The following is a 27,495-nucleotide window of genomic DNA, read 5'->3' as shown; positions in this document are numbered from 1 at the left end:
AATTTTTTAAGCAAGCCAATATAAAATAAAAATAAAACAAAAAATCTTTATGTGAAGGTGACTATACCATTTTTCTCCTAAAAAGCAGGTGGTGGATTTGAACTTCAAACTCTTTGGTTAGCAAGCCACCAATTAACACAATGCACCACTAGAGTTCCATAAAGAATTTATAAGCCCCTAAAAAACCTAATCAGAGAACTTAAGATATTTGGAAATGAAACAAAGAAGGCAAGAGTCTAAGAAACATAACCAATAGAAATCCAGGATGGTTCTGAAAATATCTTCTCTAACAGCATTTGAAGAGAGTAACAGAATGGAAATGTTAGGTGCTTTCAACTATGACTCATAGTAACGGCCCTGAAACAAAAGTTTAGAACCTTGCCCTATCCTTCACCAGACCTTAGTCATCAACTTGCCTCAAAATTTTACTGTCCATGGAGGGGGTCGCTCCAGAGGGAATGACGGAATAAAAGTGGCTCTGAACTGTGTGTGCTGTAGATGGGCAGGAGGACATGGAAATTCCCTTAACATTATCTCCACTTTTACACAAATGTTCTTTTAAATGTCACTATGAAATGAGAGTGCCTCAAGAAATGTAGAAAAATAGTGAAGTTAAGGATACTGTGAATTTCTTGGGCAAATGGAAAATCCATCTGTCATAGAATGGATAATGTGGTTTGTACAGTAGTGAATAAGGTCTTGGAAAAAAAAATACACATAAAAAAAAGAAGTTTGTACAACAATGGTATATAATGCCACACAATGGAGCTTATGAAGGTGACAGAAATTGTCCAATTACTCTTAAATCAAAGTACACAAGGCCTTCCCATTGAGTTTACTGTACTGGAAAAAAAAGGGGGGAGGGGGGTGTAGACTCTGAAAAAGAACAGACATTACTGTTTGGATCTTTGGCACCATATGATTATTCATGGACGTCTGCTAATGAACTGAGCAGTACAGAGTCTACCAAATGTCTCTTTGTTACACAGCTGGCACAGTCAAAGTAGCTAGAGCACTCTAACTGATCTGTGGCTTACAGAAGGCAGTGTCTTCCTCTGGAAGCCACAAAGACCTCCATTAAGCCTCTAGTGGTCAATTGCAGAGGTGAACCAATATCACAACTGAGTAAAAGAAACACATTCTCTGTTGATGCTCTCGTGGATAAAATCTGCATTAAAAAGTTAGCTCAGCACCAAGGGAAATGGGACTTCAGGACGATAACTACAAGAAACTTTAATTTGCCAACAATTTGATGAATGAAGAAGTGGTTTTTCCCCCAGACTCGAGGGACTAGCCAGGTTGACACCTTGGTTTCAACCCTGTCAGCTGAGGCAAAAAACAGGCACACTGCACTAGACTTCTGACCTATACAGTCCTGTAAGTAATAAATGGATGCTGCTTTAAGTTGCTGAATTTGTGATGACTTTAGGGCAACAAGAGAAAACTATCACAGAAAAGAACTCAAGTTCTGTCAAATAACGAAATGACTGAGAGCGCACTACTTTACAAGCTTTTTTATTTTCTTGTTTTCTGTTTCACTGGCACCTGTAAGGATTGGAATGTTCTCAAATTAAGACAATTGCAAGCCTGCAAATTTTGTCACTCAGTTCTGGTGTTCTTAGAAAAAGCAACATATGACAGTCCTGAAAATATCTGAAGACAGCTTACACTTCTTCAGACAAGCAGGCCAAATTCTTCATTGTCAAAGTCTCTCCTAAACTGAGGTGAGAAACAACAGTGACCATCAACAGATGAATGGATAAACAAAACTCGGTGTTACTCTTCCATAAAAAGAAATTAATTTCCAACTCGAAGGCACATAACAACAAAATCACAACAGGGACCTTAAGCGAGCTCTGGTGGCATAATCCATTCAGTGTTATGTTCCTAAACCAAAGGTTGTTTCTCACTGGCAGTTCTGCTCCACTAGCACAGGTCTTTGATAGGAAGATGGGCAATCTCCTGCCACACAATTCACACACACACACACACACGAAATTACGTTCTTCCATTATGTGCTCGGACATGAGCCTTGATTGAACACATTGTGCTGAGTGAAATAAATCAGACCTATGAGGATAAGTATTGTACCACACCACATACATGAAATATTCACAGTAACAAAATGTAGAGAGACAAAACTTTATTGGTAGTTACAATCGGCTGGAGAATGAGGGATGTAGAGTTATCGCAACAATCATCATTGCCTGGCTATGTAATCAGACTACAGTGTCTTACACAAGATCACATTCCTAACATACTAAGAGCACGGGAATGCTGATGGTCAAGGAGAAGTGAAGGCCCAGGGCACAGCTCTCTAAACCTCAGAATTCTTTAGTGCTTTACCCCAATTCCTCACTGACTCTATAATACAACCTCCATGCATACTTCCCATCTTCCAAGAAACTACAGGATTAGAAGAATATTGAATCAACTGTCAGAACTTCAGCCAGAGGTAGATGGGCTTCAGGCAGCTCACTTGGAATTCTGAATGACTGCTTTGTTGTGGCTCCCCATTATGTGTTGAGTGAACGGAGTAAATGGAAAGAATCACTGTGAAACATGGTAGAAGTTAAGATTCCTAACTCAACTTTGGGTATATGTATTGTTAGGTGCCCTTCAGTCAATGCTGAGTCACAGCAATCCTGTGCACAACACACTGAAGCCTTGTCAGATCCTGTGCCATCCTTGATTCTACACTATGATTAATCCCTTCGGGCATATATTGTTGTTGTTTTTCTTGTTGACTACAACAAGTAGTGAACCTCTGGACAATGGATCTGAATTCTGCCCTATCCTGTGCCATCCTGACCATCACTAGCACATTTGAGCCTAAAGTTACAATCACTGTGTGAATCCATGTCATTGAGGGTCTTCTCTTTAGCTGACCCTCCACTTTTCCCAAGGACTGTGTAACTGGTTAAATAGGTCTTGAAGATTGGTCTGACTATGCTGACCATAGATCACAGTTTCTGCAGGAAAACATCATTGGAACTTTGGCCTGAGGTGCAGTTTTAGAACACAACTTGGTAAGTGTTAAACCTTTGCCTCAAAATTAAGCACATATATCACTCAACTTGCATAACGCTGTCATATACTCAAGACCCTAACTCTCCCAGTGCTAATTCTTTGTGTATTATACTTGCATGCAAAGTCCACTGATGGCACAGGGGTTAATGCACTCAGGTGTTAAAAAAAAAGGTTGGTGTTCTGAACCTAATGGTCACTCCATGGGAGAAAGATAAAGCAGTCTGATTCTGTAAAGATGTATAGTTTGGGAAGCCTAGAAAGCACTTCAGCTCTTCCCTACGGGGTTGCTATGAGTGGGAATCTTACTTGTACCCATTAAGCCTTGATTATTCACAGGATAATTCCTTGATGGCACTTTCTCCAGCATCTTAATCCACTAGACCATTTCTATGCCAATCTCCGTCCTCAGCTTTACTCCTTGGTCAACTCACATTCATTAACTGCCCAATATCGTTAAGATGGTAAAGAGACATCTGTTCTCCCCGCTGTCATGCCACTTACACAAAATCCCAAAGCTCCCTCTCTTCTCATCTAGGTCCTCTTTTTCCCCTACCAGCGACTTCATTACCCTCCCCTTTCTTCCTCCAGTCGGAACCGGACCATTGCTGACCGGTTCCAGTGCATTTTAGAGGCAGTAAAGCATCATTCCTCTATACAGCAGCTGGTGGGTTTGAACTGCACGACTTTGGGACTGCAGCGCAGCTTCTGACCACTAAGTCACCAGAGCCCCACGCTGCCTCCATTAGCATCTCCCTTTCCTACCTTTCTAGAGCCTTTCCTTTTTTGATGAGCAATCTGTCTTAGCGACATGGTCCTGCCCTCTCACCATGGCCACCTCCCTCACAGAGCTCCTCCCTCCCGACGGCTCCGCCCACCGGCCCGCCCAACACAGGCCTTTCCGCTTGAGGCCCCGCCCACTTCCGTTCCAGCCCCTGAGCCTTACTACTTCTCGGATTCGCTCGCTGCCCGCAGAATGCCCCTTCCTTCCTACTGAGCAGAGTCGCTCGTTCTGCGCTGCGGGAGACTTGGGTCCTTGTCCTGAGGTGGGGACGCGGCCGGAGCCGCAGCGACTCACACCCTCATGTAGACTGCAGCGGAGTGGGGGGAGGCCGCCAGCGAAGCTAGTCCCGGCCGGCGGGGAAAGAGAAGGCTTGCCCCGCTGTCAGGCGAGCAGTCGCCCTGGGTTACCGGCGCGCGCGGGGGGCGGGCTTTCGTGAACCGGATGTGACGTAGGGACGCGGCTTGCGTAACAAAGCTGCCCAATAGGCGCTGGGTTAGAGGTTGCCGCGTGCTCCTGGCAGGCAATGCGCGGGTGCTAGCTTCGTAGCGAGTGAACATGGCGTCGATGCTGCATTTAGCGCGTGGGGGTCCCGGGCCCGATCTCTTTACGACTTAAATTTTGCGAGGTACGGTCTGGTCACCAGATAGGGAGGCCGACGTCAGGGTTAAGGACCCGGCACAACTGCATTAGCGAGGCCTTTTCCGTCTGAGCACCGGCCTCGGCTTGGAACTGAGTGGTTTCCGAGGCTGTAAAATGGAAGGAGATTGCCCACCTTTCTCCCAGCCACTGTTGACCCGTGGGAGGGATAATTTTTTTTTTTGGGGGGGCTGCCTCCAGGTTCAAATGGCTGAACATTTGAGGTTCTCACTGTGCCACCATGGCTCTGGCAGCCTCCAGCTAGCCCTCGTGAGTTTCCATCATGTGTCACCACCACAGCCCTGTGCGTGACATCTTTTTTAATACAAAAAAAGAAACAGCCCCAAATCAGGGATTCCAGTCCAGAAGGCAGCAGAGTACACATTGCAGTGCGTTAGATGCTGAATGTTAAAAAGAGATGAATTAGGGGAGCTCAGGTGGCCTAGTGGCAAGAAACTGCACTGCAATCCCAGAGGTGTACGGTTCAAATCCACCCGATGCTCTGCCAGAGAAGGAGGGGAAATCTCCTCCTGTACCAGTCAGATCTGATTTGACAGTACACATAAAAAATAACAAAATTTTAAAAAAAAAGATGAATTAAAGGCTGCTGGTGAGCAGAACGTGTGCTGGGTTCTGACTCCCGAGCCAGAGGCTGTGGTTGGAATCCATCAGCAGCTCAGAAGGAAGATGGGCAGTCTCTCCGTGTGCTCATCCGTCAGCCCAGTGGACTCTGGTGACTGACCTGTTGCTCTGGAGGCAGTGACACTGGTATTTAAAATAATCAGGGCCATGCTCATCTCGATCATAACATGATAAAAACAAAAGGGGGAAATATGGGAAGCCAATACTAAATATCTGTAATAAACTGAATGCTATTTAAATAAAAGAGAAAGGCGAGCTCTGGTGGCCTAGGGGCAGGGAGGTGTACTGCAATCCCAGAGGTGTACACACACAAAGGAAATAAAATTTAAAAAAAAATAAGAGAAAAAATAATAATAATCAGGGCCACCCATGCCAGACAGGTGTTCAACAGAACTCCCCAACTAAGGCAACCAAGAACCAGTATTGGCCATTCACTTCAGAAAGAACAAGCCTGTGAAAACCCTTTGAATTATAAAAGAACATTGTTGGAGATTGTGCTTGAAAAGGAGACTTTCTGGTTGGAGGCCACTTAGTATACACCAGAAGAAGAGCTGCCTTCTCCAAGTAATGATGTGAGTGGAGCAAAGCTTTCATCCAGTGAAGAACCTTCATTTGCTGGTGGGGCAAGACTCAAAAATGAAGAGAGGCTGCTGCAAACAACCATTAATTACTGGAACCTTGAATGTATGACGTTTGAGTCTAGGAACACTAAAAGTTATTGAAAAGGAACTCATAAAAATTGAGATCCTAGACATTAATGAGCTGAGACCGATTGGTATTAACCATTTTGACTCAGGGAAGCATATTCTCTACTATACCAGGAATGACAAGGTGCACTGGTATCACAATGAATCAGTAGAAAGACTTGTTTCAAATTCTTTCCTGAAGTACAGTGCTGTTAGTGGTAGGATTAATACACATACCAGGAAGACCTGTTAATGCAATTACTATTCAAATGTAGAGCCAAAGATGATGTAATTGAAGGTTTTTACTGACTTTGCAGTCTGAAATTGATTGAATATGCAGTCAAGATGCATGAATAATATAATTAGTGATAGGGATGCAAAAGTTGGAAACGAAGGGTGCTCTGGTGGCCTAGTGGCAAGAAACTGCATTGCAATCCCCAAGGTGCATAGTTCAAATCCACCAGATGCCTTGCTGGGGAAGGAGGGGCAATCTCCTGTGCCCGGCAGATAGGATTTGATGGCACACACACAAAAGGTAATTTTAAAATAAAATGTTTGAAACAAAGGATTGAAAAATAAGTCCTTGGTGACAAATGAGACTAGAGGTCACAGTAGAATTTTGTACAATTAATGACTCAGTCATTGCAAATACTTAAAAAAAAAAGCCCAACAACAAATGTAAAGGGTGACTGTGCACATGAACCACACCTGATGGAATATAGGAGAATCAGATTGACTGTATCTGTGGAAACATGACATACAAGGTCATATCAGTAATCACTCATGTTAGTTCAAATTAAAACTGAATAAACTTAAGTGCACAAGAGCCAAAACATATCTTGAGTTTATCCCACCTGAATTTAAAAGTCTCAAGAAAAAATTGTATGCATTGCACACTAATGACTAAAGACCACATCAGCTATAGGATACCATCCGTGAAGAAGGCAAAAGGTCACTTAAAAGACAAGAAAGGAAAGACTACAAAGGATGTTAGAAGAGTCTCTGAAACTCACTCTTCAGCATCTTAAACAGAACTCAAACTCAGAACTGATTGTAATTAATATACAATACTAAATATGAGAAAAGCAGCACTTTTAGTGGCTCCACAGATGCCAAGACCAAAATAACTGCACAAGTGAAGCAGGAGAGCCAATAACACGGGTCTTTCTAGCCTATAACTTACCTTCCCACTTCACCTCCATCCCAGGCAGTTAAGCAAATCACTCGACCTCCTTGGTTTTCCATTTTCCTCTTTGTCAAGTTGAACTAGTTTGTTTCTGAGATGCCATCTAATTTGCAAATCCAGATTTGGTGGAGTTGGGAATACAAGTATGCCTGTGCAGAGCCCTCTAGTGGCTTCCTAACATCTAATTCTGTCAACATTAAACAGCCACAGGGAAACATTTAACACTTCCAGGACAACCCACTCCATTTGAGGTTCCGTTACTAGGAAGCATTCTCTAGGCTGCTATAATAAAGCTAAAACCATTCAAAAGGAACATGTAAGAGGAATTAAATTCCCTACTGATTTAGTTAATTTGGAGAGCTCTTCAAAGCCTTATTTCTTTAGCCATCCTAGGAGAGAAATGATAGAGGAATTGACCCTAAATTCTAGTATTGAAAAAGTAGTTACAATGTCTACCCTTTTGAAAGCCTCAGAAGAGTGGGTATTAAAGGGCAAGTGTAGCTCTTTTAGAATATCAACATGTCATGGCTGGCTTAAATAGTGTGCCATGTTGACAGAGAATTGGTGCCTTTGAGTTGTGCTAGAGAAGATGGACTGCTAAGAGAACAGTCTGTGTTGGAGAGGATGAAACCAAGTGGCTCCTTGGAGCCAAGAATTCTAAAGCTCCATCTGACATACTTTGGTGCCAGGAGGGAGTCTTTGGAGAAGGATGGCATACTTGGAAGGGTGGTTAGCACAGCAAAGGAAGGCCCTGAATGAGATGGATTGACACAGTAACTGAGGTAATGGGTGTAGGTGTGCCAGAGACAGGATAACGGGGCAGGGTTCAGGGCTTTTGTTCATAGGGTCACTATGAATGGTAGTAGTTGACTCAATGGCATATAGCAACAATTTGCTATCATAATTGCTGACAAATTATCAAACTGGTTTTGAGCCATGGCTTAACACAATGAAATGGGTGGTCCTGTACCACCTTCATAATAGGTTGTAGTGCTATATTGTTGCTGTTCACCATTTAGTTGACCCCCGTAAGGTTTTCATTGGCTCATTTTTCAGCACATCACCAAAACTTCCTTCCCACTCTTAGTCTGCAGGTGTAACTAAAGCCTCTCCAGCAGCACAAGCTCACACAAGCCTCTTGACAGAAGAGTAGTGATTGCACTTGAGGGCCTGTATTAAAACCAAACTTCTTGTCCTCTAGTCGATTCTGACTCATCGTCTTCCCACATGTCAGAGTAAAACTGCTACGTAAGAGTTTGTTGGCTGTGGAACTGGTGCTATGTTGTTGTTACGTAGTCAAGTCAGAAGCAACTCATAGCTGACCCTCGAGCAGATTTTCAGAGGCAGCAAATTACATAAAACAAGGCTGCCCCGCCTCTCATGGAGCAGCTGGTGGATTTGAACTGCTTGCCTTTATGCTGGCAGTGAAATTCCTTTCCACTAAGCTAGTCGTAGGGAAGTGTACTTCTAATCCAAAGGCAACACCTCTCTGGCAGTTCAAATCCACCAGCCACTCTAAGGAAAAGAATGGGCAGGCTTCTCCCTTGTAATTTTCAGCCTACAGCAATGAGATGATGAATCTATGGAAGCAGCTCACCAGTCTGTCCTTTTGGGGTTTGAACCATCAGTTTTAGTTCGGAAATAAGCACAAACTGTGCCACAGAGGTGGATGCTATCATGCTTTACTCTATGTGCCAGTGAGTTGACTCTGGCTCACACCCTAGTTGCGCCATAGGGTTCCCAGGACTGCAGTCTACAGGGCAGATTGCCAGGCCTTTTCTCGTGGCGTGCAGCTGAATGCAGTACAAACCCCCTATCAGTTGCCACCTGAGCACTTTAACCTTTGTGCCACAAGGCTCCGTTAGAGCTGTTACTGTTCTAAAAAAAGCAAATCCACTGCCTCCAAGCCAGTTCTGATTCATGGTAACCCTCCACCAGGTTTCTGAGCCTATAAATCTAGGAGGCTCCCTCTTCTTTGCCCATTGTAGTACTGGTAGATCCAAACCACCAACCTTTCAGTTAATAGCTAACCACTTTACCTTACTATGCTACTGGAGTTCCCTTTGCTGTTATGTGTCAAACATTAAGTTGGAACTGAGCCACAGCTGACCATCCAGCAGGTTTTCACAGCCTATAAATACTGCCTGGGAAATAAACCATCTTTCTCCCTCAGAGCAGCTGGTGGACCCGAACTGCATGGCTTTGGTTTGGCAATGCAACCCTTTACCACTAGGCCACCTGAGCTGTAATACCATATCCTATATTTTAATCTTTATAATTAAACAACAGAATAGTATTTATTACTGACTGACGTGCAAACTTTACATGGTTTAACTTGTGAAGTTATGCATATACTATTTGCTATGCATCAAACGTCTAGTCTTCCTTGTTCTATTTCTTCTTGTAGCTTAAGCATAAGAAAGAGAGAGAGGCCTGATGCCCTGTCCTTAGGGGAGATGTGTTGCTAACCCAAATGCCACACTTCTCTCTCTGTTCACATCCACCAGCGGCTCCACAGCAAAGAGGTGGCCAACTTCCTGCGCAGTTTATAGCCTTATGGACACAGTGGTTCACACTTTATGACAACATGTTTGTTTTGAGCCCTGCATGACAGAAAATACTTCTAAAAGAAGAATAAACTATGTACTTAAAGATATTAAGCACATAGAACTTAGTTTAAGAAAATCTGTTTGTACTAAAGTACTTTCTTAGCACCTTTCATTGATAGAGCATAAATTCCCTTTTAAAACAGGACTCTATAAGTAGCACTTCCAGAAATACTAATGTATTCACTGAGAATTATTCATTCAACACAAAGCATGATTAAATGTTGAATGTTTCTGAAGGCGAGGAGGCCGAGAAGGCGGAAGAGAAGCAATAAATGGTCTTCGGTTACTTTCTTTTATTCCCTTTCCTTTTTTTCTGAATTCTTTTTATTTTTGAATCCAATTCCTTTATTTTTTTTATTTCTTTTTATTCTGTTTTTGTTTACAAGGGACTTTATATAAAGCAGTTTGAATTCCAAAAAAAAATGTTGAATGTTTTATTAAATTGTTTATTTTGCTGCAAGGCTGTTGCTTCATTGTAAAAAAATAGCACCAGCAAAGGCAGTATATGGCAAAATTAAGACAGTATTGTTCTTTAGCTGACAGTGGACAGCTAACAAAAACTTATCATTTCTAGTGGAAAGCTTGCTAAGTATTCTGACCCACACGTAGATACAGATGTCAGCAGTAGGTACTAATGATATCAGACTTAAGATATCATTGTTATCCTTGAACCCATAAGATGTAGAACTATTCTTACCACACGTAAATGAATAAATTCTGGATATTATAACTATAAAATCACAGGGTAATGTGAAGAAAAGTGTATATTGGGTTTATTTTTACTCATTATAAAGTTACTTTCTTCCAGCAACATGTCATTTCTGTTTTCCACTATGTTTTGCTAAAAGCTGCTTTAATTCAACCCCTACTAATTTAGGACAGCAATGCTGGAGTAAGTTGTTTTAGACGACTACTTTTAGTGGTTTTGTTTTCACTCTTCAATGGATTTTATGTATTTTTCATAAGCTTCTTCACTCATTAGTTCATCAAGTTCTGAAGGATTACTCAGTGTCATCTTGATCAGCCAACCTGCAACAATACAAAAAAGCACTGCATCTTGCATTCCAAATTGTCTAAAGAATAAAACTCAAGTTCATTAAAAATGTAAAATATCTTGAGTGCCTAAAAATTAATCTAGTTTTCCTCAGGCAATAGAATAGATCATGACCATAATTTGTTCAAAGAGCTTTTACACTTTAGCCTTACGAATTAAATGAACAGTTCACTATAACAGTCAAGAAGAATTACAGAAGAAAATGTGCAATGGGGAAAAAAAATTTGTTTAAAAAATAATTACCCCTAGAGCACACTCTATCATAATGGATTGAGAATTCTTGGGCTAGAAAAAAGAATAAACAAGTAGCATTTTAAAATCTTAAGGGATCCAAAAATACAAGGCAAGGCATATTTTTCCTTTAACAAAAGAACAGCCACATGGTAACTCTTAAGGCACTAAGAAGCCGTACTCAGGAATATGAAGGGATGAATGGCAGGTAACAGAACTACTGCTTAGCTGTGCTTTGCTCTTTATTGACTGTGTGATCCTCGTCGGTGACTCAGGTCTCAGGTTCTTTATCCATTATCTAGTGACACTGCTACTGGACTATTTTATTGAATTATTATCAAGTTAAAAATGTGAAAATTAATGCAGTGAGGTATTAAGCTATCACCATTCACACCACATTGGCATGAGTACATGATTTAAATCCAAAAAGATACACACTGTAGTAATTCAGGAGTCCACTGTTACATTGCTAAGAACCATGCAACACTCACAGTGCTTTATTTTGAACACCACCTATGAATCCAGCTTATTTGTGTTTTCCTTTTTAAAGGAGAACATCCCAATACCAAGAAGTGGAAAAAAGAAAAGTGAAGTCAGAATCAGGTAAGCTTACTTAAAGTCTAGATTACATGTTAACTCTTAACTACAGCAATAATTCTCTGGAACTTTTCTGGCAACAACTTACCATCTTCATAACAAGACTTATTAACAAGTCCTGGGTTTTCAGAAAGAGCTTCATTAACCTCTGTCACTTCTCCTGATAAAGGAGAATAGAGTTCACTAGCAGCTTTCACACTTTCCAGAGCACCAAACTCATCTAAATGCAGAAAGAAAAAACAGATGTCAAAAGTGCTCACTCATAATAACAGGTTATGAATATACTTCATTAAATATAAAGCATGCGGCCTTGTCACGCTCTTCTCACCTATGACAAGGATATGTTGTTGTTAGGTGCTGTTGAGCTGACCATGAACCACAGTCACACTAGATTCAACAGAATGACACTTCGCCCAGTCCAGCTTTCCTCACAGTCTGCTGGATGTGAGCCCACTGTTTAAGTCACTGTATCCATCCCTCTCATGTAAGATCTTCCTCTCTCTACTAACTTAAAGAATCCTCAGTATACGGATCTATTTGCTTTAGACATGAGTTCTGGTGGTGCAGTGGTAAAGCACTCAGATTCTAACCAAAAGGTCAACAATTCAAAACACTGTTCTTCTTTAAGGCAACATACAACCTTGAAAATCCTATGGTTAAGTTCTACTTTGTCATATAAGGTCTCTCTGTGTGTCAGAACTGATTTTAGGTACACATGGAGCATTCACCAAAGTCTATCATGTGCCAGATGTTAACTTATGATTTCTTCACATTTGAATTAAGTGTGAAATTACTATCAATGAGCTGTGTGGAAAATCTCCAAATTCTTGGAAATTGAACAACACTAAATAATTCATTAACTCAGGAGTCAAAGTAGAAATTACAGGAAAATTAGAAGTTACTTCACTGATAATAGGAAAATCTGTAGGCTATTGGAGAAATTTATATTTTCACCCTTTTATTATAAATTTTAAAAATCAACAATCTGGGTTTGAAAGACAATAGAAAATGAGTAATAGTGGATTCTTGAGAAGAGACAATACTGGAGGACATAACATGGAAGAGGTGTTTTTTAACTGATATCTTTTTCTGGATATGATACCCTGAGAGGGGCCAGTCTGCCATGTAGGGCAGGGTGATCAAAATTCTGAAAGTTGTTAGTCTCTGTAGCTTCAAGAACCTGAATGCAGAGTTTAGCACCAACACAACTACAGGAATATGTGGTGAGGATCCCAGAAAGGAAAAACTAAAAGGGAGGGCCCCACATAAGCATGTATGTGTATAAGCGGCCTAGTCCTGTGCCACCTTCATCGTGGGTGGCAGTACTATATTGTCACAGTTGTTTGCTACCATGGGATCAGATCCTACTCTAGGTACTTTATTTCTTGAACGCCAACTGTAAAAAGACTGTCTCCCTTATGGTGGGGGGCTGCTGAAAGCTTGATCTTAGGGTTGTGATCTGATCCATACTACATAGGGTCACCATGAGTTGAGGGGAACTCAATGATAGAAAACAAAACAACTGCGACAATATAGTGTTCAGGTCTTTCATTCATAGGGTTGCTATGACTTGTCTACGACTCAACGGCACTTAACAACTTTTAACATAACCCAATAATCCAAGTTTCTATCTTAAGCTAGGAAAAGTAGAAAAATTAAATACAAAAAAGCAGAAGAAATGATCTTTGCCAGCTTAATCCCAGAGTATGAGACTGTTATGCTCAAGTGGGCAGGGTAACTACGCAGCTGCACGAGGGGAATGGGACTGCCCCAAGGTGAGGGAGCAGCACTGTTGTCCCAGTGGGCACGAAGGCAGAGCTGAAACCTGAGGACACGAGGCCTCCCTGCTGAGCACAGGGAGTATGACCAGCAGGCAGACCCAGTGTCTAGATGGCCTCAGAGAATTGAGAAATATTTTCAGGCCTTGAAAACAAATGTAAATTGTGCTGCTGAGTATCTGCGTGCTTGGTGCCTACTTTCTTTTCCTTCAATTTCTTCTCCCATTTATAATGAAAATGTCCACGGTCTGCCTGAGTTACCATCGTACTTTGAAAGTAGTTAACTTGGATTCTAGAATCACAAAAGAAAAATAATTGTGATTTAGTACAGAAGTGGAACTTCAAGTTTAACATTTCTAAAATGACATGATGGGGTTAAAGTGTTTTGCTTTTGGCAAAGACATGAACTTTAGAGGGCCAAAGAGTAGAGTGTCATGGATTGAATTATGTCCCTCCAGAACACATGTATGTAATAACAGTATTATGGGGCTTCGTCTGACATATTCTGGACATGCTGCAAGGAGTGACCAGTCTTTGGAAAGGGATGTCATGCTTGGGAGGGTGGAGGGACAGCACAAGAGAGGAAGCCCCTTTATGATATGGATTAATTCCGTGACTGGGTTAATGGTGGTAGGTGTGTTAGAGACAGTAAGGTTGGCACAGGATAGAGCAGGGTCCAGAGCTGTTGTACACAGGGCCGCTATGAGTTGCAAGCAACTCAATGGTACATAACAAGAAATAATGTCCCTCTAGAGGAAGAGACGTTACATACATGTATTCATGTGTATAATATAGGGGAAAACTGACAAACTAAATTATACAAACAATATGAATTACATGTAAACATAAACTATATATATACACACATATGTATGTGAGTGTGTGTGTGTGTGTGTGTGTGTGTGTGTGTGTATATATATATATTATTCAAACTACAAAACACTGTCTACCTTATGGTGGAAGGCAGCTAAAATACAACAGAGGAAGAAAGGAGTTGCTTTCATAGTTATAAAGACAAATTCAAGTTCTATCCTGAAGGTTCAGTGTTATGAGTGATAGGACATTATCCATATGCATACAAGGAACACCTGTTATCATGACTATTATTCAAATATATGCACCAACAGCTAAAACCAAAGAGAAGGAAAATGAAGATTTTTATAAAGTTTTCATTCTGAAATTGACCAGATAGCCAATCAAGGTTTGTCAATGATCTTGGAAATGACTGGAATGTTGGAAACACGGAAGAAAGAACAGTCAGAAAGTATAGATTTGGTGACAGGAACGAGACCAGAAACAGAACAATTAAATTTTGTACAGTCAATGATTTATTCATCATAGATACCGTTTTTAAAAACCACAAATGGGAAAAACCCCAAAAGCCAAATTTACACATGTAATTCCCATATGGACTGCACAGGAATCAGACTGACTACATCTGTGGGAAGAATTGTTGAAAAGCTCAATATCAGCAATCAATACCCAGGCCAGGTGCTGACTGTGGCAAAGACCATCAATTACTCATGTTCAAGTTCCAGTGAGGCTAAAGAAAATTAAAATTAAAACAAGTCCATGAGAACCAAAATATAATCTTTAATCTATCTTACCTGAATTTAAAAATTATGTTAAGAATAGGTTTGAACCATCCAACACCAGTGATCGACGACCTGATGAATTGTGGGACGACATCAAAGGTCATTACAAAGACAGGGGAGGAAAAACAAACCAAAATGGATGTCAAAAGAGACCCTGAAAATTGCAGTGGAATGGTAAGAAGCAAAAACAAAAGGAAGGGTATTGAACCTCAAGAAGACAAAGCAAACTGTTGTAAAAGAATATGCAGAGACCTAGAACTGGAGAACAAAAGGGGAAGAATGCCTTTGCCATTTCTCAAGCTGAAAGGACTGAAAAACAAATTCAGGCCTCGAACTATATAGTACTTATGAGATACTATGGGCAAAATCTTGAATGATCCAGGAACCAGGAAAAGATGATGGAGAGAATACAGAATCACTATAACAGAAGGAACTGGTCAACACTTAAATATTTTAACCAAAAAAAAAAAAAAAAGATGTCTCTTTCCGCCACCGGCAGTCGCTGCGTTAGGAGCTGCAGCCATGTCTGCCCATCTGCAATGGATGGTCGTGCGTAACTGCTCCAGCTTCTTGATTAAAAGCAGACTTACAGAACCGAGCCCAAAAACCTCAAAGCCCGCAACTCCTTCCGCTACAATGGGCTGATCCACCGCAAGACCGTGGGCGTGGAGCCGGCCCCGACAACAAGGGTTCGTGGTGGTGAAGCGGAGGTCAGGCCAGAGGAAGCCGGCCACCTCCTCCTACGTGCAGACCACCATCCACAAGAACGCCCGGGCCACGCTGGGCAGCATCCGCTACATGATCTGCAAAAACAAGTGCCGGCCCGACCTGCGCGTGGCCGCCATCCGCAGGGCCAGCGCCATCCTACTGCAGCCAGAAGAAGCCCGTGATGGTGAAGAGGAAGCGAACCCGCCCCACCAAGAGCTCCTGAGCACCAGCCGCCCCAGCAATAAAGACAGCTTGTCTCCACAAAAAAAAAATTTTAGGAAATATCATATGATCAAGAACCAATGGTGAGGAAGAATGAAGTTCAACCCACAGTGAAGGCACTGGCAAGAAAAAAAGCCGCCTCAGGAATAGAGGGGGTATCAATTGAGTTTTTTCAAATGACAGATGCAGCCCTGGATGTGTTCACTAGTGTATGCCATGACAGTTGCCTGGCTGACCAATTAGAAGACATCCACATTCATTTCCATTCCCAAGAAAGATGATTCAACAGAATGTGGAAATTATTGAACAATATCATTAATACCACATGCAAGCAAAATATTGCTCAAGATCACTCAAAGACAGCTAGAACAGTACAAAGACAGAGAACTACAAGTTCAAGCTGGATTTAGAAGAGGAAATGGCACCAAGGATATCACTGCGATGTCAGATGGAACCTGGCTGAAACAAAAGAGTACCAGAAGCATGACTATTTGTGCTTTATTGACTATACAAAAGTATCTGGCTGTAGATCATAACAAATTATGGTTAATCTGGAGAAGAATGGGAATCCCGGCCAGAAGATTTACTTGTGCTTATGGGAAACCTAGACCAAGAAATTTGTGCAAACAAGAGCAAAGAAACACTCCATGGTTTAAAATTAAGAAAAATATGCATCAGGGTTGTATCCTTTCTCCGTATCTATTTAATCTGTATGCTGAACAGTTATTCCAGAAGATGGGTTCAGAAAATTTGGCAACAGAATTGGAGGAAGACTCATCAACAACTTATGTTATGCAGATGACACAACCTTACTTGCTGAAAGTGAAGCGGACTTGAGACATTTGATGCAGATTAACACTGCAGTTTTCTATATGGATTGCATCTCAGTGTTAAGAAATAAAAACTCTCACCTTTGGACTGATAGGTAACATCATGATAGATGGAGAAAAGACTGAAACTGTAAACAACTTCATCTTACTTGGATCCACAATCAATATACTTGGTACCAGCAGTTACTGACAAAACCTGCAGTCAGGGATCGCTTCAAATCACTGAGAACAATGATGTTAGTCTGAACACTTAAGATGTGCTTGATTCAGAACATTGTCTTTTCAATCACTTGCTATACATTTGAGAGCTGGACAATGAATAAGGATAACAGAAGAAAAATTGATGCCTCTGAACTGTTACGTTGGAGAAAAGTACTGCCAATGGAACAAAAAGATGTGTCTCACAGAAGGTGCAGCCAAACTGTTCCTTGGAGGCAAGGATTAATAAAGGATTAATGATACTTTGGGCATGTTGCTAGAAGAGGCTATTTATTCCTTGGAGAAGGACACCAGGCTTGGAAAAGTAGGGAGATGGTGAGAGGGAGGAAAACCCCCTACCAGGTGATTAACACAGTAACTGCAGCAATGGCCTCTACTGTGTCAGGAAGTATGAGGGAGGCACAAGATAGGACAGGGTTCAAATCTGTTGTTCACAGGGTCGCTATGAGTCATACTCGACAGCACCTAACAACAATGTGATATGGAAGTTATGGAATAATATTCCATGAACAGCTACAAGAGGATTACAGGTAGAATAGAGCAAAGCCCTGATCAGAGGTCAGGGAAATTTCGTTAGGGTGTAGCCTGAACATCTTTTAGTTCTCTGAAGACAAAAAATGGAGGAAAGCTAGCTGAATCTTACAAAGAAGTAATCTCTAGGCGTTGGTTGCACCCTGTTGGACTCCATCTCTTTGCCAGGAAGCTCCCTGACATCAAGGAAGGCCAGGACACATGGAGATCTCCAAGAAAATGAAGGAAATAAAGAAGCTTCCTTCAGAACAGACAGTGCATGCTTTCTCCTAGAGCTGGCACTTGAAGTTTGACTTGTAGCCTCCAACAAAGCAGAAGAAATTTGTTTGTTAAGGAAGTCAAGGGGTAGGGAGAAAGTCTATTACTTTTCAAAAGCATAATGCTCTGTCCTACAATTCTTAAAGTAGCAAATTGATTTTTCCTCCATCATGGCTATGAGGAGACTGGCTCAAGCAGGGAAGGGTTCAGAGCTGCTATACATAGGGTCATAATACATCACAGGCAACTCAATGACACCTAACAGCAATAACATACTATGAGAGGTTTGGAAGCAGGAGTGACATCCACTTCCTAAATAACATGTCTCCAGAAACTCTATGAACTTTTATAAATGTCAACCGTTGTAGAGGGGCTTCAAGGCCTTCTGTTCATAGGGTCACTATGAGTCGTGCTCAACTCAAGGCAATCAACAACAATAACAACAACAATCATGACTGAGCTTTGGTGGCCTAGTGGTAAGAAACTGCACTGCAATCCCGAAGGATAGGCTTGCAGTTTGAATCTACCAGGTGCTCTGCGGAATAAGGATGGACAATCTCCTCCCCTGTGTCTCTGAAAACTGGCTGGAGGGCTGGTTCCAACTTGATGGTAAACAACAACAACAATCATGATTTTTAAAAAGCCAAATACACAAAACCCTCTGCAAATTAGGAGTAAGAAGGAACTTCCTCAGTCTGGTTAAGAACATGTAGGAAAAACCAACGTCTAACATCGTAGGTAAGAAATAGTATCAAGGAAAAAGCAGTGATGTCCACAGTATACTGACAATCGTAGCCTTCAGCAAGGCAAAGAAGATAAATACAAAGCATGAAGACTATAATGAAAAATAAAATTGTCTCTACTTACAGATTATATCATCATCTACCTAGAATCTCCCAAGAAAACTACAAAACTATTAGAATAAGTAGATTTAGTAAAAAACTAAACCCACCGCCATGGAGTTGATTCCAGCTCATGGTAATTCGCCACTGGATTTTCAAGGCTGTATAAATCTCAACAGAAACAAACAGTCTCATATTTCTACTTCGTAACAGATTTTAAATTTGAACTGCCAAGCCTTAGCTCATTATACTACTAGGTCACAAAAAACTGGAAAATGAAATTGAAAATAAAAAATTTCATTTGTATTAGCATAAAAAATATAATTATATGTAAGACCCCCAACACTGAAAACTACAAAACACTGCAAAGAGAAAGACCTAATTACTTGGAAAGATCTTCATGAATAGATGACTCAAAGTTGTTTATATAACCCTCCCTAAATTGATCTACAGTGTATATAAATTGGCAAACTGATTCTAAAATTGTTATAGAAATAGTTATGATCTAGGATAGCCAAAAGAATACTGCAAGCAGAATACAATTGGATGACTCATACTAAATGATTTCAAGTCTTACTGCATATTTGAGAATTAAGATGTCATATGTTATAAAAACAAGCAGATTGATGAAACAGACTGAAGAGTCTAAAAATAAACATAAACTTACAGTCAAATTCTTTTCAATAAGGATAGCAGTCAATTGAATAAGTAAAACTGTCAATCACTGGTGCTAGAACCAGCAGATAATTCCATGTGTCAGCATAATTGTAATATAAACGAAATACGATTCTTCAGATCATGCACAATACATCAATATGAAAGTTGAAACTATATAAAGATTTAAGAAGAAAACACAAAAAATTATCTTCACAAAGCTGGCCAGAATTACTGCTTAATGTCTCTATGATTTCATACAATGACCCCTAAACAAGACCTGTGGGGAGCTCTGGCGGCCGAGTAGTAAGGAATCATGGTGCCAATCACACAGTTTTAATCCATCAACAGCTCTGGAGGAGAAAGACAGGCATTCTCCTCCAGTGTGATTTACAGCCTCTGAAAACTTGCTAGAGGGTAAGTTACGAGTCAGTGCCAATTGAATAGCACAAAAGCAAACCAACTAACAATTTCATATGAGATAAAATCCAAAGTTGTTAGTATTTTCATCTAAACAGTAGATTTGTTTTTGCTTATTGCCTTTGAGTCAAGAACAATTAATAGCAACCCTATGAATAAAAGGCCTGAAGCCTCTCTACAACTATTGACATTGATCATTGTTTCCAGAGGCATGTGGTCTAGAAAGTGGATGCCACTCAAACAGTAGAGTAAGTACCCATATATTTTAAAATTTTTTTTTATTAGTAAGTACAATTAGAGATAGGTTTGCTCACTGGTACTGTAGTTTGTACATGAACTGGACACCACTACTGCCCTCATTTGAGATTCCACATTGATTTCTGGGCAGTACTTCTTCAAAGAGATGTTATCTAAAGGAACACAGTGAGACCTAGAAATCTCCAGAACAAATCGATTTAGAAAGATGTGCAGCCAAAGGATGTGAGACTCAGTTTCACAAACTCAGGACATGGTATTCAGAGTCCAGTCCCTAGAGAAGGAAATAATGCTTGGTAAAGTAGAAGGTCAGTGGAGAAGAGGAAGAACCTTCAAAAGGGTGGATTGTCAGTGGCTGATACAGTGGGCTAGAACACAATACCAGCAGGTGAGGACAGCACAGGACCAGGCTGTGTTTTGTTCTGTGGTGCACAGGGTCATTGTGAGCTGGGACCAACTCATCCGGACCTAACAACAGTGGTGAGACTAATATAATGTAGTTCATGCAGGGTCCAGAAGATGTTGAAAATTTTTAAATACTCCACAGCACCTCAGGACAGCAAAATGTGTGATCTGGGAGCCATGCAGATGGACTCATGTTTATGATGAAATAGGAACAGATAGCTGTGTGAGGTATTGGAACAGATAGCAATATTTAATATATTGAAACAGAATGAGTACACAGCAAATAAGACAAAAAGAAACTCCACAATTTCCCCATTACATACAGAAAAAAGGAAAAATGAAAAGAGACGATCAGTTACACTCTCATGCTAAGAAAAGGCTTCTAGGAAGATTTTTAAAGAATGGCAAGACCTACATATGTAATGGCTAAAATGTATCAGCAAAGGTATAGCCAATACAGTCAAAATATTTAGAAAGCAGATACTTAATATCTACTGGGTTGATTTATATGTAAGATTAAACAGAGATCTGCTGAATAATCTGCCTGGCACCACTAAATAATACTTGCCAAGTTTTTACTTGGAACAGGACTCGAAAGGTCTCATTTAAACCTTACATAAATGCTACAAGATGGATATTAACTATTATTCCTTATTAAAAGATGAGACCACAATTAAATCATTTCCACACAGTCATGTAGTTACTACATTGTGGACCAGGATTTAAAACCAGGTTCTAAAAAAAAAAAAAAAAAAAACAAACAAACCAGGTTCTGACTTGGAATCGTGTTCTTTGTGGGCACCTTCTACTGCCTCCAGAGAAAAGCAGATCTGCCTTTTTAAAAGTTACACACCTTAGCTCTATCGTGCAGTTTCAGTGTGCACATGGCTGGGTGTGCACAGAAGCGGTTCCATTCCACTTTTTCTTCCCATTCACTTTTTGAAGTCTGAAAATGCCTTGTCCTCATTCTCTTTCATATCCCACATTGTTGAGTTGGTTCCAACTCACTGCGACTCTTCTTTGGGTCTCTGAGGCTATAAATCTTTAAGGGAGAAGCTCGTTCACCTCGATCCGACACAGAAGCTGGTGGATTCGAATTGCTGACCTTGTGTTGAGCAGCCAATGCACTGCATCCTCCACCACCAGGGAGGGCTCCTGATCATCTGTCCTAGTTGCAGATGTACCACACCTGCCTAATGTGATGCAGAAGCATGTTAAGTGCTCTCAGCTGGTCTCTGGTTGAGGCGGTCCCTCCTGAAGAAGAGTAGAAGGGAGCCTCTCCCTCCTTCCTTCCCTCACTCCCAGTTTGGAGAGGGTGCCACTTAAGAAGGTGAGCATGGCCAACATCACTGAACAATGTGTGTGGAAGTTGTCAAATGTGAACTATAATGTGAATGTGTAGTTAACTGGAGAGAAAATAAAATATAGGGGGGGGGAAGTAATGACTGAAGATTTTGCAGCCATCTGTAAATCTAGGACCCATCATGGACCAAGCCTATATTCACCTATCTTCAGAGTGCTTTCTTGAGATGATTATAAACCCCAACTGTGCAAGCTTTTCCCATTTCAGTGTTCTGTTCTGGAGATAAAAGCACTCTAATTAAACCATGGGCCAAATACATTCTTATTCAAGGGAAAGATCAGGTAAAGAAGATTCAGGGCACATACCACGGATAAGAAACAGACTCACCTTGTTTGTTCAACTTTGTCCCAACTTCAGGAAGACTACAGTAAACAACATCTCCCAAAGCTTCCTAAAGAAACAGGAGAGAAGAATTCAGAACCCCAGTAAACAAGAACAATGAATGTACTGAAACCCCTATAATTCAGGAGTCAGCAGAACTTTTCTGCACACATTTTATGCTCGAGGGGACACATTATTTTTCATTGTTTACCATCTTTTAAAGATGTAAAAACTATCCTTAGGAGTTGTAAGAAATAGTCAGATCTAGTGAGAGTGACCCCTTCACAAGCCTTATGCTGCAAACATGATTCCAGACTAGCTCCTTGTGGGCTTTACCACCTCTGCAGGCCACTACCCCAGATCAATCTGAAGATTCTACAGCTTTTACAAAGATTGTACAAAGCACTTCCTCCAATAAGAGGTGGCCTCTCTACCAGGTGAATCACATCCATAGTACCATTCATGTGGTAGCTCTCATGGAGTGCTTTTGTGTTGTTTTCCTGAACATGACTGTTCTCCCCTCAGAGGTAAACTCCAGAAGGGCAAGGACCACATCTTAACCAACGTTTCCGTTATCCTGAGGCTCTTAAGAAATACAGAGGTATAACAAGCTTTCGGGAAGGTATCAGGATCCCAAACCCTGAGAGTCCAACATACAAGGACTATTGTATATGACAATTAGTAGCACCAAATTTTCTCATCTCAATATGGGAACAGAAGAATTAAGAAAAAACAAGCAAAATAATTCCTTCTGACTAATCTGTGCTAAAATAGGTCCCACCTCTTCTTCACACCCCTTAGTGTTACGTATCCACCACTCCTACAAGGCTGTAGGTGGCTGGGCCTCTGTTTTCCTTTTTCTTCAGTTTCTCTCATTTTGTTGATTGTCTCTGAGTCGAGCACAACTCATAGTGACCCTATGAACAAAAGACCTGAAGCCTTTCTGTAACTATCAACATTTACTCAAGGTCATAGAGTTTCTGGAGGCATGTTGTTTAGAAAGTGGATGCCACTCCCGCTACCAACAAAGGGTTGGGGGAATCTGTTTCTTGAATAAGGTATGTTTCTGATCTTTTAACATACTTCCCCAATTTGATTTTTCTCATTTCATCTGTGGCTGTTTTTCTCCTACTAGCCCTTTATGTGAAAATAGCCCAAGTACTAAAAGAATAAACAAAATGCTTAAGTTAAACACAGTCCAATTGCAAGAACTCATGCCACAAATATTTCAAGACAATTCAATACCTGTGCAAAATTGCTGATTCCCACTGTTCCAACACCATTTTCTGTCGTCACCCATTCATGTTTGTCTGTGAACTTACGCACTATAAGAGAAGACCAATATTTCAGAAAATAGCACCATCACTGCTTAAAAAAAAAAAGACTGCCAATATTTGTGTTTAACTTATTGATCTAATTGATGCTGTTTTAGAAGAGCACATAGCACTGGAAGCAACCAAAATCAGCAGTCACCCAAGTGTCATGACCTGCACACCATTTGGAGATCTGATTATCTGCTGTAACAATTTTTATTAGTTTTAGTGAACATTTACAGAGATTTTGGGTTCTCATTCATTCATTGTTGCACTGTCTAACAAGTCTTAAATCACATATACAAGCACACACACAGAGGAACACGCCAGATACGTACTCATCAAACAACTCTTCCCTCTGAAAACAGACTTGGAGTGATAGGTTTGGCCCAGCAAAGTCCTTAGTAAAGGAAATTTCACAAGAATGAAATGGACCCCTAATACAATGACTTCACTGAACTCTTGAAATTTTAATTGACTGCAAGCCTGTCCATGGAGAGAGTAGCTACAACATCTGGTGACCACACAAGGTAGAATGGAATGGCTCTCTGGGGTTGTCAGGGAGATAAATCTTCACAGAAACAGACTGCCTCCTCCTCCTCCCAGGGTGGGTCACTTCTCCCCAGGTGGGTCTCTTCCCCTAGGTGGGTGCTGTTAACCAATTAACACTCTTTATCTCTGCACCACCAGGGCTCTGATACTGGACAAATTGCAGATGGAGAGTCCACCTGTCAGATTCCTCCCAGAATCTGGCTGTAAGCACAGAAGAGAAGGATCCATTCTGATTTCCCTTTGTATTCCCAGTTCTAAGCATAATGGCATGTGGTAGTCATGCAAAACCTTACGGAGTAGAAATTTTAAAAGTGAAGATGAGACGTGGGGCAGAAAGCAGCTTTATTCAATTGCCAAGGAAAGAAACAGTTGGGGAAGTCTTAGAAGTTTGCCAAAGGGTATTTTGAGCAAGATGCAACTGTTTTGCTCTAACACTTGGTTCTCCCTATCATCCCATCATCCCGTTACAACTCTAAGATACTGTCATTAGATGCCTTTGCGCTGACTCTGTGAACAGTGGCTCTGAACCTTTCCCTATCCTGTGCCATCATCTCTGATGCTCTTGAGCCCACTGTTACAGTCACTCTGTCAATCCATGTTGTTGAGGGTCATCTTCTCTTTCGGCAGCCCTCCATCTTTCCAAGCATGATGTCATTTTCCAAGAATGGGCCCTTCCTAACAACACGCCCAAAAAGTGAGACAAAGTTTGGCCATCCTTGCCTCTAAGGCACTCTCTGGCTGCACTTTCTCCAAGACAGATTTGTTTGTTGTTTTAGCAGTCCACAGGATATTTAGTACACTTCTCCAGCACCACAACCCAAAGGCATCAATTCTATCATCCTTATTCACCATCCACCAAATCAGTTCTAACTCCCCAGGGGCTCAGAGAGTTGGGCTGTATATTTTCATGGCCAAATTTTTTTTACAGTAGATCACCAGGCCTCTCTTGACAGAGGCATTTGCGTGCACTTGAACCTCCAACCTTGGAGTTAGTAGCCAAGTGTGTTAATCATTTGTATCACTCAGAAACTCGGCTATCACTCTCCAAGTGGTTATCTGTGCTCTTAATTAACAGCAATTTTAAACCTTTTTGTCTTTTTAAAGTAGAAGTGGGATAACCCATCCTCACCTACTGTTTGGCTTTGCTGTCTTTCATAAGTGCATAGATAACCTTAAGGAGCAGTTTTTTTACCCGTATTTAATAAATGAATAACCACAAAGTTAGAGTGAAAGGCAACTGCATTTCTAAACTAAAATGCACTTAAATCCATTGGACTGAAATGCCCAGTCTCTTTTTATTACACCATGCTATTAAGAAAATTATTAGTCCAGTTCTTCCTTTGACTCTTAATTTAAAGGGGGTGGAGGAGAATGGGAGAATGGACAGGAGATGTTAACTTTCTTACTGCATTTGGAAAAACATGGTTTTCTGCTTCAGAAAATTAAGTAACTTTTTTTTTTTTTTAGAAAATTAGTTTAGTAACTTTAAATAATTTAGAAACATTTAACATTTTCTTTCTTTCAAAGTCACTGGCCAGATAAAATGTTCTCCATGAATGTTACTGTTAGGTACCACTGACTGAAAGTCATAGCAGCCTTGTGAACAGATCTGAGCCCTGCCCTCTCCTGCACCATCTGCACTCCGTCCGATGCTCAAGCTGCAGTCACTGTGTCACTCCATTCTGGTGAGGGTCTTTCTGGCTGACCCTCTACCTTTCTCAGCACTGTGGTCTCTCTCCCAAGTCCTAGAGCACTCTGGTTGCCCTTCCTTCAAAAAAGACTTGTTTGGGTCTTCCTAGCATGACATTGTTAACTATTTTGTACTCATTTTATGCCGTTCGTTACTATTTAATGACCAGCAACAGTTATCAGGTGTGTGTAGAGTGCTGTGTGGAATGTATTCTCATCTCTATCTTTCTGGGAGAAGAGAAGGAGGCTCCAGAACTGATGTGCCAAGTTCCCAAAATTCTTAAGAAACAGAATTGAGTCTGTTAAAACCTGATGCTTGTTCCCTATCATAGGAATGGATAACACTGGGCTTGATCTAGAAGGACCTGAACATTATTAGCTTAATTAGCAAAAGTTGAGTATGGGCTAGATTAGGTAAGAAGTCAGTGCTTAACTTTGATATGTAACTGTGATAGGAGGACAGTGTTCCTGTTCCTAGGATTCACTGTGTTTATGCTTATCAATATGGATAAATGAACGGATAGGTAGGTATGTATGTCTCTTACCAACACAGCCTAGGAGACAAAAGCCCAAGTGGCAAAATGTTAATGACTGATGACTAAAGCTGCAGTCTGAGGAGTTCTCTGTATTTTCGGGAGAGCTCTAGTGGGATAATGTGTAGTGAGCTGCGCTGCTAACCCAAAAGTGGCTCCAAAACCTCTGGCGTTCAAATCCCCAGAGGCCAGGAGAAAGATGGGCAGTTTCTCCCTGTGTAATTTAATCTCCTGAAAGCCTATGTAAAACTGCTGATTCCCACAAAGATGGAGGGTGAGCAGTGGGTCACTTCCACCTGGACAACAATAAGCTGAGTTATATATTTGTAAACCCAAAACTGTTCTGAAATTAGAAAACAAGGCAGAACAAAGCAACACCCTAGGAGCTTAACCTGATCGAGGGGTATTGATGTTTTGGGCAATATTTAACTAGATAAGTTGAAAATGCAAACAGCTAGAGATAATGAAATACTGAGTAATGATAAGAAACAAAAATGTAGGCTTGACATTCCATTTTTGACTTACAAATGTGTTTTAACTCGGTACTCAACTTGAAGTCGTGTTGGCTATATGTCAAATAAGAAGGAAATCCTTATGTCTCAGAGTTTGGAATAAATGCCAGTTCTACTATTCTCAGACGTATTTCTAAAACAAGCAATTAGCAAGTCAACAGCCCTCGGAGATCGAGGACGCCCGGACCCTTAAGCCACGAAGTGAGCGACCGTGTTTGTGAAAAAAGATAACGGTGTTTCGCCCCTCTCAGTGCGGTGTTCCGCAGGATCAGCGCGCACCAGCAGCACCAAAGCGAATACACTGATGGGCGGGTGTCCCCAGTGTTGCAAGTCTGGTTAAGCTAGGCCTCATTTCGGCCCCAGCGCGCATCATGGACTCGGGTCCGGACCCAGCAGGTCTGCTGGGCGTCCAGCTGATTGCCTTACTGTCGTAAACAGTTATGCTCGGCTGCGAGTGATAAATTCCAGGTGCTCTAACTTTCCTCACAATTCCCAGTTACCCGTCCACTCAGTGAACTCGTCCGAGGTCGCAGACTGCACGCATGCGAAGGAAAGTACAGCCACCCCGCTGCTTGGCGACGCTCCTGCTCTGGCCGGCTCACCTGCCGGGCTCGCACTGCACGCCTCTGTCTGATCCGCAGGACACAGCTCGGGGTGTGCACACGGCAGTCCCGGCTCTGATCAGGGTAGGCAGGCCCCCTCTGCCCTCCGCGGGGCGCCAGGCTGGGTCCCGCGCGCACTGCTCCAGGGCTCCCGCCCGCCCGCCGGCGCCCACGTGTGACTGCAGTCCCGCGGCGCCCGCCTGGCTTACCTGCGAGCAGAGCGCGGCCGCTGCGCAGCGTGCGCACAGCGCCAGGCCCGGGTCCCCAGCGCCGCGCCGGGCAGGGCGCGCGGGACGCCGAGAGCGCACGCAGACAGCAGGCCGCGGGCCCCAAGCTCCGCGAAGCTCGCAGCGCCATGTTCGCAGGGTGCGGGGGTCGCGGCGCAGGACTCCAGGTCCGCGGCGGGCCGGAGAGGAGGGGCGGGGCGGCCCGGGCCGGAGC

The 27,495-nt window shown here is 41.8% G+C and overlaps 1 protein-coding gene and 1 pseudogene across 1 annotated transcript; one reads left to right on the top strand and one right to left on the bottom strand.

The window, feature by feature from the left end:
* Positions 1-10,501: 10,501 nt before the first annotated feature.
* On the bottom strand, positions 10,502-27,411 carry GCSH (glycine cleavage system protein H (aminomethyl carrier)). The gene is made up of 5 exons (XM_006888808.1): positions 27,264-27,411; positions 23,099-23,178; positions 21,860-21,923; positions 11,541-11,672; positions 10,502-10,599 (listed from the first exon to the last, which is right to left on the bottom strand). Exons 1-5 carry the CDS (start codon positions 27,409-27,411, stop codon positions 10,502-10,504), a joined length of 522 nt encoding a protein of 173 aa, XP_006888870.1.
* LOC102867966 lies at positions 15,348-15,756 on the top strand (annotated as a pseudogene).
* Positions 27,412-27,495: the final 84 nt, after the last annotated feature.

This window comes from Elephantulus edwardii, unplaced genomic scaffold (assembly GCF_000299155.1).
Source record: "Elephantulus edwardii isolate Elephantulus edwardi_28Jun2011 unplaced genomic scaffold, EleEdw1.0 scaffold00072, whole genome shotgun sequence".
Classification (NCBI taxonomy): Eukaryota; Metazoa; Chordata; class Mammalia; order Macroscelidea; family Macroscelididae; genus Elephantulus; species Elephantulus edwardii.
This window is presented reverse-complemented; position numbering and strand designations above follow the sequence as displayed.

Coding starts and splice junctions, on each gene's coding strand:
- GCSH (XM_006888808.1), bottom strand. CDS start 27,411: ATGGCGCTGCGAGCTTCGCGGAGCTTGGGGCCCGCGGCCTGCTGTCTG. Junction 23,179..27,263: donor CGGCCGCGCTCTGCTCGCAG/GTAAGCCAGGCG, acceptor CTTCTCTTATAG/TGCGTAAGTTCACAGACAAA. Junction 10,600..11,540: donor TAAGTCTTGTTATGAAGATG/GTAAGTTGTTGC, acceptor GTATTGTTGCAG/GTTGGCTGATCAAGATGACA.